Raw genomic sequence first — 15027 nt, forward strand, 5'->3', positions numbered from 1 at the left:
AGATCACATTAAGATTATATTAAGGGCATTCTCTCACAAAAAGCGGAATTTGATACAACCTTCTGGTCTTACTGTTTTGGTGTGACCTGTTTTGCAACATAGGTCTTTGGCCTATCTTTTCATGGCTGATGCAACTGCCTTTAACACTGAAAGATACAAGGGCACAAGTTTGGAAAACAGAGAATGGGGCAACAGTTGGCTATGCACTTTAGCCATCACGTCAACTTTTGTCATGACATCAGTCCAGTCAAGAAATATGATTGACTACAATTTCTCTTCTAACATTCTTGCAGTGCTTTTCTTTCGCAGCTCGTTATAGCTTCTACATGACTTCGAAGACGTGACTAGTGGATCACCTTCTGAATATTTTGACTGTTTTAAAATAAAAGGAAAGTTCTAGCATTTTTGTCTGTGTCTGCATTTGCATGATAAATGGCACCATAGGAAAGGATTTCTTTTCTTTGTGGTATTTGCTTGATCTTGGAGCTACCCCTTTGATTTGTTGGCTTGAGTCTTGGGTTAACTGTTATTGAGGATTCCATAATTTGTTATCTTCATTTACTTATTTGTTGCTGTGCTGATAATTAAGAATCTAATATAGCAGAGCCTAACGCAGCTAACCAAATAAGAATTAAACCATAAATGCTAATACTTAGATATGAAATATAACCATTACAGATTATACTGAACATTTGTTTTTTTTTTTTTTTTTGTTTTTCTGGAATGTTTCATGTGTAAGTGTTTTTTAATCGTTTGTGCAAGTTTTTATTTGTGATATTGATTCATGAAAACTATATATAGTAAGGGTAAGTTAATGGCCTTGTTTTATTCTTATTGCAATACTACGCGCATAAAGATTAGTTTTTATCTGTTTCCAAAAGCATATTATCTAACTTTAGGAATTTAACTTGCAGTTTTTACTTCTAACCATGCAGACATTTGCAGCAACTTGTTATTATTTTGCCAGTCCCAAGCGTTTTTAGGATCTGGCCAGTTATTAAGCATCTTGGCCCAGTCTCCTGTTCTATACATCGCCACATGGCTGCACTGACAATCCGCCTACTTGCGTTACTTCACTGCTTATCAATCCATCGTTTGTACTGATAATTGAGCCTCTCCACAGCATCAACCTTTGGTTCTTATGTGGGCATCTGCAGCAAATTATGCACATTCTGGCACCTTCAGGAATGCAGGCCACAGTTCAAGGTCTTGTCGGAGGGATCCACTTTGGAATTGGTGAATAGATTGGTTAGTTGGATAGTGGGTGGGTAGGAGTGGCTTAAGGTATGCATTCTTGTTTCTGCTCACGGTTATGGAGATTGTCACAGATTTATATCCTAAAATTGTACTTGTATTACTGCACAACAGAGTATTAGTAATTTGATATGGATTAGTATACTTTGCATTTTTTTTTTTTGAAACTTTCTTCTGTGATGAAAGGAACATTTGTTAGTTGCCTTCTCTTTTTGTCTTTTTTTTTTTGAAAAGTATATATTACACAGGCCTTTGTTCCAGCTGCTTTTTTAATGTTTTAACAGGAAAGGAATAGGAGGCTTGATGACTGGTGTTTCTTTTTGATCACATTGGAGAAAGATGGACATTTCGGGCATATGCTATTGCCACTCTCTTGTCTTCTTAAGGGTCTACTTTTTGGTGAATTATTTCCTACTCCAGGCTGAAAAGAAAAGAAAGCATGTCACATGCAAATGAGGACAAGGTATAGTATCCATAGCCATTTGGGTTTTGCATACAAAATAAGTATGTTCATTTTAACAGTCTAATGAAATTAAAGACAGCATAAAGAAGAATTGTTTTATTGCATAATTGTTGACAATAAATTATTGGCAAAAATTTAAAAAAAACTTTCAGAAGCTGGCTGTCGGGCTCCCCTGTGGGATTGTTTTCCCAACCTGAGCTAAAACTGCTAGATAAGTCTTGCACAGATTGTAATAGTAGTTTGTGGAAGCCACATTAGCTTCAGATCTGTGGCTTCCCTCATATAACTAGTAGAGATCCCTCATAGTGACTTAGTGCTGAGGATGAAGTTTTCAATTATAAATGGCTTTCATGTGTCGTATAACCAACTTTAGGCTGAGTAAGCAGCTGCTTATGAAACAATTAAATCTATCTTTTTTTTTTAATATTATTTATTTATCTGCCTGTATTCATGTTTTTCAGGTGTAGGAGTAATAGTGAGGAAGGCAATCAACATCTTCTCCTGAAACTTTCTCCGGAAACACCTGACGATGGGTACAGAAGCTGACATGACCAGCAGGCAGTCAGGGCATGAAGATGTTGTGATCTGTGATGCTGCTGTCTTGGTGTTTTTTATTGTAAAAAAACAGCATTTTAATCACATTCCAGAGAAATTCATTTCTTTCTTTTGTTTTTAGAATGAAGTAATAGGCTTTGTCAAAAATCACTTGACAAAAGGGAAGGACAGGGTTGGACATTAATAAGAAATGAATATACACAGACCAGCTTTAATATAGTCTAGTCAAATTTGCTGCAAATACTAAAATTACAACAATCATTGAAAGAATATGAATAAAACTCAAAATAAAAACCTATATCTAAAGAAGATAGTGTTCCATCATATGAAACACATAAAGCATGACATGGATGATAGTGTATATTGTTATAACATAGTGATAAGTCGTTCATCTTGCTGCACAAAGTTTGTAACCCATCTTAAAGTGAATATGACACACTCTTACTGTCTAGGACTAACAATAGAGGATAGTTTCAATGGTTTGATGGTGAGGCCTTCAATTTTGTGTCTGTGCATTGTCAAATCAGTCTGCACCACCATTCCAAATAAAAATTTTCTTAGCTATTTACTGATTACTGATTGCATACGCATTTCGTACAATTGTCACTGCAGGTTTATCATGGCTTGGTAAGCTGCTGCACAGAATGACCACAGAGCATACAAGAACAATGCTGGTTTATGCAAACTACTCGTAACTTAAATCAGCGCAAGGTGGAATGCTATTCTGCTATAATGTGTCAAATGAGTGGAGTGGAGAAAATGCCATAATGTTTTCAGTATGATAATACACTTGGAGGTAAGAAGTGAGAACAACCAGAAGGAAACGATAGCATGTACTTTCTTTACTTGGATACATGAGTATTTCTACAAATTTGTCTTTGAAAAACTTGATGATTTATTCTTTTATATTCCTGTTTCATGATGTGCATATAGGTGACGAAGAAGGCTGTGCTGAAGACTTCTACAGTACAGTGCTGGGGATATCACATTGAAGAATTTAGTAGGTTTGTTTGGTATATTTTTTTCATTGTTCTTTGCCAAGGGTTAGGGTAACAATTACATATTTGCCCTATTAACTGTATAACTCATTGTGTCTCTAGATAGTTTTCCCATACCACCCTCATCATTGGCATTTGATTGTCGTGGCCAAGTTTATTGCAGTAGTAATGTGTGTGAAATAATTATGCTGGGCTAGGATGTTCTCAGAAAGTTTTGTGTGATTTTTTATACTTTTATTTTATAAACCACTCTGAAACCAGAATGACAGTCAACAATAGTTTATATCTAGAGTTGTTTGTTGGTACCAAACTTTATTGCAGCACTTTTGATTTCATGCTGTGGTATGCTTTAATGACGTGTTATTTCCGGAGTGTGTGAAAAATATAAAAAAGCCTTTTTAAACAAGCCAGTCAAATTGTGGTGGTTGTGCTGTCTTATGTATATGTTTGTGACTCTGCCTTACAATGAAGATGTATTTTGCTGAATAGCTTTCTTTTCTAAAATCTAATTATTGTTGTCGTTTTCAAAAGTGCAGTGAATTATTTTGCTTTTTTATTGATGATTTGCCAAAAAACTTCAGTAGAGTTTGTAAAACATTTTACGAATTATTCCAGTCTCTTGTTTTCGTGGGCATTTTGACACTTAAATTTATATTTAGAGTTTAGTTTTTAAACTATACGTTTTAAAAGATGTGCTATGTAAGTGTTCACTGATAATATGTTAACAGCAGCAGCATAACATTCCATGTCATTTTTATTAAATGCAACAATTATGATAGTTGAAATAATTTATTTGCTTTCTCTATCACTTGTGTCAATCCGCAAATAATTCTATAAAGTAATTTTTCCTGCTTTAACTTCTCTTCAGCTTTTGTCTCACTTAACCATTTACAGCCATTACCAACAGGATGTAGTTGTCATCATAAGTGACTTGCATCTACACTGTACTATTGCGTGCCTGAAACTGATAATCTGTCAAGACTCAAGTTCATTAAATAATCGAGATGTAAAATTACAGTATTGCTATGATGGATTTTGCTGTCAATATATTTTTCTTTTGTGAATGATGTTAACATGAGAGGGATTTGCATATTACTATGTGTCTATTTTATTTTATTTTCTGATGAAAGTCATAATTATCTTTATAGCTGGTACTATGACTTCATCAAGCCATGGAGTTTTGGGGGTTACAGTCCTGAATTAGGAGTAAACATCTGTTTGCCATTTTGACATTCATGTACACGGTTTCTGGTGAAAACAAATTTTAAGATTTTTAAATATTGAAATTTATTTACAGAAGTATAGATTGTGAACTTGCATTTACTGTGTGTCTGCTTCTGAAGTGTCTTCCTTCCGCATACATTTAGCATCATGCTGGGTGAGGAAATGTATAATATGAATTGTGTGTGTGTGCATAATAAAAAAATTTTTGCTTTACTCATTTTGAGTTGTACATGATGAAGTAATTATGATGTGAATATACCTTCTGACAAGAGGTGTAATCGTATGCCAAGAAGTGACATGTTAAAGACATCTAACTTAGTGCAGTCGGTTTCAAAATCTGCTCCAGTTTCAAGTAAGGACAGACCAAGACAGATTGCTTTTATCATTCTCACTGATAACATTTTTTTTTTTTTTTTGCACTAAAGAGTATTTTGTTATCAGCATCTGTGAAGAAACACATCATCCAAATGCAGTTGAGAGAAATACTGTCATAAGCTAGTACATTAACAGTCATTAGTAAAATGAAGCACTCCTTTACTAAATCATCTTTATCTGATTGACAGTAAATCTAGAGATTCTGGGCTTCTTTGCACCTGACCTGTTTTGAAAACAGTGATAATTGTGTTATTGCATAAACGAGAAAAACGCTACAATGGAATATGGGCTGAACAGCTGGATTGACTACACTGTAATTGGAGTTTATTTCGTTTTCGTTGTCACTGTGGGCCTTGTGGTAAGTACTAGCGGTGCCATGTGTGCTCACTGTTTGTCTGTTTTAGTTCCCATCAAAATAAGTGAGTTTATTATTTTTGGAAGCATAGTTCTTGATATTAAAAGAAAAAAAGAAGCAGAAGGAAGTCCTCACTTTGTTGCAGTAAATATATTTCATCACAGAAGATGTCTACATCATGGGTAAAACAAATGAAGGGGTCATTGAATTAGAAATAAACTCACAGGAGTTCTGTTTTGAGTCCTTTGCCTTAAGTGGTCGTAAAAAACGAAGCAGGTGACAGTTTCGTTCAAGAATGTTTTGGCCCAGTTTCTGAGTTGCCTGTTCCTCTTACCAGCTGTGGAGGAATCTCCGAAAGCACCTCATCTGAAAGGCTTCAGTCTTTTTCTGAAGGTGACCAGTCCAGCTCTGCAGGATAATGAGGATTATCAAACTTGCAAAGATTTGGTTTGGTATGGAGGCTGTCTGCTGTACACGTGTCTTTGTATGTTGTTGAGTTCTGCCATTGTTGCTGTTATCTAATCACATAAGGTCCTGAGCTGAGCAAGATATTTGAAATACCAGCTTTATACCTCCAATTTGTCCTTGTGTACAATGATGGCGGAGTAGTAACAGCAGTTGTTGAAACAGTGGAGGTGACGATTGAGAAAGCTGCTGCAAATAGCTGGATACAGTTGTTGAAGTCAGCACAGTATAGTCAACCTATAGTTGAAATTATCTGACACATCTGTCGTAAACCTTGACCTAGAAGCGATGGGTGATCGACCTCATTCTGTGTGCACTGCAGACTGAAAGTAAAATGAATTCAAGGTGACGTAGACAAATAGATAATTCACGAATGTAAAAACCTTCCGAAGACGAGGTCAACTATGACATTGGACTAAAACAATGTAATGTATATTTAATATAAAATCGAATATCTTTTTAAAACAATTAATAGATAATTATACATTTGCCAGAGATGACCACATTTTATCCATATTTCTTCAGTATGTGTAGTGGCTTCATCACGGACACGTTCCTCGCAATTTAATTCGTGCCTTGACCTTTTTTCTCTCCGCCTACCTTGCACATCAATTAGTGGAAAGGATGTCCTTTGTATACACTCATGCATACATATATTTGTAAAGTTACAAAATGCGTGTACATTGTGTGTGAGAGAGCGAGATCTTCATCAGTAGACGTTAACACGTTTTTTAATTAAAAAAACGCTTTTTGTGATTGCTGTATAAGAAAGAAAACAATTTAATGATGGAAGAAAATATTGATAATACTGATTATGTCTGCAGTCAATGCGCAGGAAAAATAGAGAGAGCGTTCAAGGATACTTTTTGGCAGGAAGAACAATGCACTGGATCCCTGTAAGTGATTACAAGCTGAGTTCTGATGTGACCAGTGTTGTCACTGCTGCTGCAGCGTGTGTGCTTGTGATGAGTGTGTACGTGTGTGTGTGAGATGTGTGTGTGATGAGTGTGTATGTACTCATGTAGGTACAATACACGATACATTCTCAAAAGTAAATCAAAATAGGAACTCAGCACATTAAGCTCTTATCTGCTCTATTCTCGCTGTCTTGGTCCGTGTCCTCATCATGGAATCTCACTCAAGATCGGAGCCTCTCTCTTCGCCAGCAACATCGGCAGCGAGCATTTCGTGGGTCTGGCTGGAAGTGGTGCTGCCTCTGGAATCGCAGTGGCCAACTTCGAGCTGGGGGTCAGTTTTCGTTTTTGCGTCCCCGAAGTAAAGTTAGTTAACATCCTCCCTGATAGAAAGAATCTAATCACATAAATGTACAATTAAATCATGATTATAAAATGCATCACAGTGGTGTGTCTGTGTGCAGGCAGTCTTGCTTCTTTTGCTGCTGGGATGGGTTTTTCTACCTATTTATCTAAAGGCACAGGTAAAGTAAATTGCTTTAAAAAAAACTTCAAAGTAGAAATTTCATCAGCATTTTTTTTTTTATTCCTCTCCTTCGATAAATTCTGAATAAAGATTTTGAGGCTAGAAATGAGAATTGATTTTTGCAATTTTGTTCATTATATTTGTAAGCTTTTGTGATGTATTGTACGGCGTAAAAGAATAACAGGTGTGCATCCGTTTCGATGCTTAAGAGCATTTTTATATAATGTCTACGAAAATTTTATGCGTCAGAAAATGCTCTGAGTGTGTTTGTCTCCAGGTGTTTACTATCCCTGAGTATCTCGGCCGCAGGTTTGGAGGTTACAGAATGAGGATTTATCTCAGCTCTGTGGCTCTTGCTCTCTACGTCCTGACAAAAATATCAGTAAGTTTTACTTTCTTTATTTCACACCTCCCTCGTTTTCTTTCTTTCTATCCTCCATGCGGGTCTACTTTCATCTCCATCTTTCCTTTCTCCTTGCTTCATTGTGTAATTAGTGCACACCTCTGTCCTTCCATTCACTGATCAATAGACTTACCCCATATACATATCAGATCCTGTCTCACCGACAAAAAAACAACAAACAAACAAACAAACAAACAAACAAAAACAAACAAACAAACATAAAAACAGATTTACAGGTGGTCAGAGAGCATCAAGAATTAAAGAAAGTGTTTGTCTGATCCACCTGCCACAGGTAAGCGTGCACGCACATTGTGAGGTAAAAAGTGAAGGTAAAAGTTGTCCCCTAACCTTTCTCGATCTCTGTTAAAGTTCTCGGGGCCAGCTTTTTGTGAGGGTGGCTCCCATCTCCTCTCCCTCGCTGCCTTATCTCCGCCAATTCTGTATGGAGTTAGGTTATTCTTATTCCCGACGGCTGAGTCTGGGAATGTCATTGTTCCACACGAGAATCGAACCGTACGCCTCAGGGTTGGGATACCAGTATTCTAATCAATCCGCACTTTGAGGACCTCCAGTTGTTATGATTGACAGGTTGACGTATACGCGGGAGGGATTTTCATACAACAGGCCACAGGCTGGAACATTTACCTGTCGATGATTCCTCTGCTCATCGTCACTGCCCTCTACACACTTGCAGGTGAGAGGTCTTGGGCAAAGAGAAAAACTTGCAACAGGAGTTACTTTCCCACAACCCTCCCCATGGGCACGACTTTCTTTGTCCTATTGAGGTGAACGACTTGCCGATAACTAGAGAACTGAACAACTTGCTACTCCGTTTTTATAAAGCATCTTTAGAACATTAACAAGCAGGATTTTTTCTTTTCATTTAAGTTATGGTTTTGATTCTGTTCATATTTATATTTTCTACGTATACGTACAATGCCATCTCCTTTGCTCGGCCAACCAATCCGCTTAATGTTCACCTCATCGAATATGCTAAAATGCGGCATTGGTGGGAAAACACAAAGATAACCAGGAACTTGCACCTATTTGCTCGTGAACGTATATAATGGGTTACACTGGGTGTAAGAAGCAGAGAACAATTTTTATTATAATTCACAGACTACGATGCAATTCTCTTGCAGGTGGCTTGGCGGCTGTAGTGTTCACTGATACCTTCCAAACAGTTGTCATGCTTGGTGGAGCTGTGTTCCTTGCTTCCATGGGTAAGTTGATCTGTCTGGGAATTTTATAAATCCTTCTCAGAAAGCTTTAAAAATGAAGTGCTATCCTGTCTTCCTGTTAGCTTGTAGCACGAGGTGTATGAGCTTAAACAGAATCACACTTTAGTGACAATTTCCGTTCAGAACTTAGTGAATGTATTTAAAAAATTGTTTTCTGTGTCTCTTCCTAGCGTACGCAAAGGTTGGTGGTCTGGAAGCTCTGTACTTCAAGTATATGGAGGCGGTTCCTTCTGTGCTCGCTAACGCTACGACTAGCAACAGCACGTGCGGCAAGCCTCGCCATGACGCCTTTCACCTCTTCCGTGACCCCCTGAACTCTGATCTCCCATGGCCCGGGGTCCTGGCAAGGGCCACTCTGGCCTCACTTTGGTACTGGTGTTCCGACCAGGTAAGTCGACATGATAAAGAACATGTAGGATTTTTATTTTTTATTTATTTTTTTTTTTTTTTGGAAGGAAATGGGTTGGTAAAGGCTCACTTAAATACAGAAATGTTTTCATATAAATAAAATTAACATAATTAATTTAAAGGTACTGATTTCTAGAATATGGGCAAAAAACATTTTGCGAGGTATGAGCTTTTGAGCAGAGCAGTTCTCTTTAGGGTTTTGCAAAGAAGTCAAGAATTAGTTTACTGATTTGGCAAAACTCTATCAGCATGTGCTCGAAGATCTCAAATAAGTTATGGCCGTTATTGACGTCAGGTTAGTATGAAGGTTTGCTATTCTAAAAACAAAACAAAAAAATAAACACAGATTCACAAATTAGTTCTCTAAAATACTAATATGAGAGCGCTATGGTTTGTTAGCCAGTCAACAGCTTTTCATGTTGGAGTCTGGTTGGCCTCTAAATATTTTAGAATGAAATCATTGTGGCGTCTTAGAAATGAATGGCTAAAATACCTAATAAATACAAATAACACAGCGTCTCGGTTACAGGTTTTGAGAAAAAGAAGGAAGAAAATCGGGTGGAAATTGATTTTGGGGGAGGGGGAGAGAGAGTGAGGGAGAAAAGAGTGAAATGCAGTAAGAAGAACTAAATTATGTAGAAATCACGAAAATTAATGGTTTTGTTTTAAACATAGTAACAAGCAGCAAAATAATGAAAACTATCTTTAAATTTAAAACATCTTTTAAGATTTATTATGGGAATGTATCTCGGGAACTTAAGTCAGCAAACTCTTGTCTAGGTCATTGTCCAGAGGGCGCTTGCTGCCAAGAACATGGCGCATGCAAAAGCTGCCACGCTGATGGCGGGCTTGCTGAAGATGACTCCCTTGTTTCTGATCATCATCCCGGGATGATCAGTAGAGTCGTGTACCCTGGTTAGTGCCTGACCTCTTGATCAACACAGATTATTTTAAAGTTACGATGTCCATATTGTCTTGAATAGGAAACAAGAGGAAATGAGGTGGAAAGAACGGAAGGATTGTTAAGGGCACTCAGGAGACAATTTTAATGGGGTTTCTAATAATTAACCAAACAAAATATTGGACATGTGTTCATTATTTCTTGAAGTAAAGCGGTCAATAACGTGCTTACTTAACTTACAAATAACAGACATTGGGTGATGCAATACAATTCAATTTTTTCTTTCTTGATAATGCAATGAAACTGAACAGTTTCTTTACACACAACGGTTATTAGTCATATAGAAATAAGCCATCAGCAAAATCACGCAACCATAGAGTAAATCAGAAATTGTAAGAAGTGGTTACGAAGAAGAATAAACGGTTGCAGACATGGTAGCCTGTGCTGATCCAGATGTTTGTATGAGTGTGTGCAACAACCCTTCCGGCTGTTCCAACGTTGCCTATCCTCTCCTCATCCTCAAAATGGCGCCTGCAGGTGAATTTACGATTAGTTAGAGGTCTGTGTAGTGTATGCAGATCTCTGGATTTGTGTGTCTCGCCGTCTGTTGAATTTTCTGTCTGATTGCCGTTGCCCATTTAGGTTTTGTTTTTCTGCTGTTGTATGTGCATCTCTTTCTGTTCCTGTGCTGTAGGTGTGCGCGGTCTGCTAATGGCGGTTATGGTGGCGGCTCTCATGTCCTCTTTGACTTCTGTCTTTAACTCTGCGGCCACACTCTTTACCATGGACGTGTGGCGAAAAGTCAGACCTAGTGCAAGCGAGAAACAGCTGCTGATAGTTGGCAGGTACAGTGGATGTGATGCTATTTCATTGCTGTAATTCAAATACGTTTGTTTCAGCAAAAGGTATAAATACCTGTTATGGAATTTGCAGATCCATAATGGATGCTTAATTTACAGTTATGAAATTTCAATAAAAGCTAACAATGTTGGTAAGAAAACAACATTTTTTTTGTAAGTCTTGCTTTGAGTCCACAACTTTCGGCTTGTGTTATCATTTGTATGTGCATACATCCTGATCCACTTGTGATTTTGTGTTCACGCTGTTTGGGCTTGTGTCTGTATGTGTGTGCGTGCATATATGTATGTGTGTGTTGGTGCTGGCGCGTGTGTAGCTGTGGATGTATCTCTGTATTGATATGTTTGTGTGTTTGTATGTGTGTGTGCGCGCGCTTCTATGTGTCTGTATATACGTCACTTTATGTTTCTCTGAGTGTAAGTGTTTCCGTGTGTGTGTGTGTGTGTGTGTTTTAGGTTGTTTGTAGCAGCTCTGGTGATTGTAAGTGTGGCCTGGATCCCCTCATTATACGTTTTCAAGAAGGACAACTCTTCATGTACATTCAAGCGGTGACAGGCTACATTGCTCCCCCTATCTGTTCAGTTTTCCTCTTGGCCTATATTTGTTCCTCGACTAAATGAAAGGGTACGTCTCTGTCTTTCTTTCTCTCTCCCCGTCCCCCCCCTCATACACACACACCCCTCCTCTTCTTTGTGTGTTTACATATCTGCCGATATAAATTTGAAATAAAGCTGCATTCTTCTCTTGCGTACTATGGGGAGAAATTCGTACTGAACTAACATAATAAGCTTTCTCTGAATGTGGTGGACTTCTTTCCTTCTTTGCAAATAGAAAAAAGAAAGATATTTGAGTAGCTTCCTGTCTCTTGTTCAAAATCACTCTGTGAAGGGAGCCTTTTGGGGTGTACTCGCCGGGCAGGCAACTGGTATAACGCGGCTGGTGCTGGACTTTCTGTACCCTGCACCTGGATGCGGTGAAGAGGACACCAGGCCCGCCATTGTTGCGAGAGTCCACTTTACTTACTTCTCTGTCATCGTCCTGGCAGTGACCGCCACTGTAGCGATGGCAGTAAGTTTCACTACGCATGCGCAGCCTAAAGAAGCGGTAGGTAAAAGACAAGCATCATCTATGTCTATATCATTGTCATCACTATTATCGTATTTCCAGTTGAAGTTTCATGGAAAACTTGTATTTTTTTTTTTTTCAGATCAGGGGTCTGACATGGTGGACATTGCGCAAGGAACATAAACCACAACGGACTTTCGGTTGCGATATGTTGATATCAGCTACCTTATAACACAAGATAACAGAGAATGCGGTATGTGATTAATGTAATTTTACATGTAATGGGGTAGTTTAACAGAATTCTTTCAGTACTAAAATTATAAAGTAACACGTGCAGCTGCAAAGTGGAAGAAAGGGAATCCCAGTTCTTGAAAGCTAAATGCCTTAACACCGCTTAGACAACAATATCAATGAAATATGAAGCTGAACAGCTCCATACTACTGATTTTAGATGCTGACAGTAGAGCGCTGTATCAAAGAGTAAGGGTTACCGTGGCTATTCATCGAGGGTCTGTGGTTGAACTTTCAGATGGCCAGCAAGACGGGAGTCGCAGAGGTGAGACTACGAGCTGGACGTCGAGGGTTGAAGACAAAAGTAACCCCAGGCACACTTTCGACCTCGACCTGCCATCACACTGGGAACACGTTCTCAATATATGTGCTGTGTTACTGGTGTGTATGTTGGGGTTCTTGTTTGGATTTTTCGCATGAAAAGAGTTATCACATTTCAGCTGACAATACAGCACTTTTTTTTAAAAAAGCAAAGATATTTCTCAGAAGAACTGATGGGAAAACAGCAAAACCCAAAGTGTGAGTGGAATGGTGTCATGTACACGCTCTGCAAAACGTGTATGTATGTGTGTGTGTTAAATGTATGAGTGTGATTGATGGCACATAATTATACAGAAATTATCTACTGCTGGAAGAATGTCAGAATATTCAAATTAAAATGTGTATACTTGCTTGCTGTGTTTGTAGTCACTTTAAGAAAATTAAAAAAATGTACTGTTTCTTTGTTATTGCAATCCAAAATGAACAAAACATGTTTTTATGTCTTTATATCGTGAATATTGTCCTTTTATTCAAGTCATTTAACCAGCTCTTTAATTGCTTGTTTTCAGTTTAATGGGACTTGTATTAGCCTGTGGCCCCATAAATCCCAGTTTTAATTATGTAAACCGTGCATTAGAACCACCGTTAGATTGACGAAACATTGGATCTTCTCATAAAATCAGTATTAAGATGCGAACACTTAAAGGCGTGACTGTAACAGTTCTCAGCTGCTCCCCACCCGTCCCTCCAGCAGGCTACTCTCTATCATCTGACTACCATCCAGGTTACGTTCCCACGTCTGTCCATGGGAACAAAGAAATGGAACTGTTACACGAGAAGGCAGTCGGAACGGTATCGAGAAAGGACATCCTCGCGTAAACAGGGACTTCAAAGCAAAATGTCATCCCAGACGCATATCAGCTATGAGTTAACAGGGTGGGGTCCTTGGAGTTGGTGAAACGAACCAACAGGGTCTCCGGTGTTGGAGTTCTCCCAGAGTCACAGGTTAACCCTCACCAAAGCCTGCATCCTCACAAAAGGACGACGTTCGTGATCAGTCACTCTACCAGTGGGTCGATCAGTACCCAACAGGCACAGACAAGAACATATCCTGGAGGGAATATTAGCAGAGGTCACAAGCTCGTCTCAACAAGCCTAAGGTTGAAGCTGAAGGGGAAGAGTCACACGCCAAACCCGCGATCTCGCTTTGATGGAGAAACTGTGAGAACCCAACGTGGCTAAACTCTTTCGGGGGGTTGGAGGAAAAAAAAACTGAATAGAATTATTTAAAACATGAATTCACACCTGACATTATATCAGTGGAGCAAACCAGCTACAGCACACGCCTAAAATAAAAGAAAAAACAAAAATTTCCCTTCTCCCATAAAAAAAATCAAACAAACAAACAACTCTGAGGCGTGCCAACGCCAGGAAAGGCAGGATTACATGTCACGCATCAGTGGTCCATTAGGAATGTAGGTTCTTGCCTGTCCTCTGTAGATGGCGCGGCAAAACGATACCAGATTCTGATAATTGCGGTCCCTCCCACTCCTTTTCAGCCGCTCTTTGCTTTTCTCATTCTTCTCACCGAAGAAAAACGCAATTGTCGCTTTCTAACAATGCTAATTCGTGCCCGAGAAAACAGTCATGGAAAAAAGTGTTCGGTCACAGGCAGAGCTAGAGCCGCCAGACTTTTGTCCCCTCTCTGTACGAGGGCTTGTGATCACAAGTAAGACCACTCCTACATATTGTGTTACCTCAGCCACTTGCAAAGTTAATCATTTAGGTAAAACACCTTCTTTTGTGGCGGGCGGTTTTCTGGCATCAGTCCGCTCCACTTAGGGAGGGGGATCCATTTGTTTGCCATCTCGTTGCAGCTGAAAAAAAAAAAATAAAGACATGGTCCCGCTGTCTAGAGAAACACCGATGCACCTTGGCCGACGATACGTTATGTGTCCTATTACCTACTGTGCTATTTACTTTCGGTACGATGCGCTATGATTCTAATTTTCTTTTTTATTTCATAATGTACATATAATGTATAATTTCATAATGTACTATAATCTGCTTTATATACAATCAAGTTTTCGACCGCTGCTGAGAGTTTCCAATGGGGAAGGTAGTTCGATGAGAAATCAATAACATTTTTGTTGCACATTGCATGTCTAGTGTTTTCCCCACCTGTGTAGCCAAGAGTTCTTTGAGATACGTGATAGAAGCCTTGTGTCACAGTCCATGTTTCTCTTCAAAACCTTAACCCAAATAAATATGGACGGACGTTCAAGAGGGGCAAAGCTTCTACATGACAATGATATAAAAAGAAAACTTTGCCAAACTTGGTCAAAAATATTTTTCCGGGGATGAAGAAAATTAATACTTTCGTAGCAGGAATAAATAAGTTAAAAAAACTTAATAGTTGTGTGTGTGCGTGGGCGCGCGCGCGTTCTTGTGTGATTATATTTTTATGTCA

General features: G+C 38.7%; 1 protein-coding gene across 1 annotated transcript; it reads left to right on the top strand.

Moving 5' to 3' along the window:
- Positions 1-3897: 3897 nt before the first annotated feature.
- Positions 3898-14845, top strand: LOC112558614 (sodium/myo-inositol cotransporter 2-like). The gene is given in 18 exon segments (XM_025229165.1): positions 3898-5227; positions 6514-6585; positions 6833-6937; positions 7068-7127; positions 7407-7511; positions 8121-8226; positions 8675-8755; positions 8944-9161; positions 9962-10061; positions 10064-10096; positions 10512-10619; positions 10777-10927; positions 11396-11451; positions 11454-11536; positions 11538-11564; positions 11829-12044; positions 12148-12258; positions 12535-14845. Coding segments are annotated over 17 exon segments (1692 nt in total). The 5' UTR covers positions 3898-5146; the 3' UTR covers positions 12238-12258; positions 12535-14845.
- The last annotated feature ends 182 nt before the right edge of the window (positions 14846-15027 follow it).

The sequence above is a fragment of the Pomacea canaliculata genome, linkage group LG3 (genome assembly GCF_003073045.1).
Source record: "Pomacea canaliculata isolate SZHN2017 linkage group LG3, ASM307304v1, whole genome shotgun sequence".
NCBI lineage: Eukaryota > Metazoa > Mollusca > Gastropoda > Architaenioglossa > Ampullariidae > Pomacea > Pomacea canaliculata.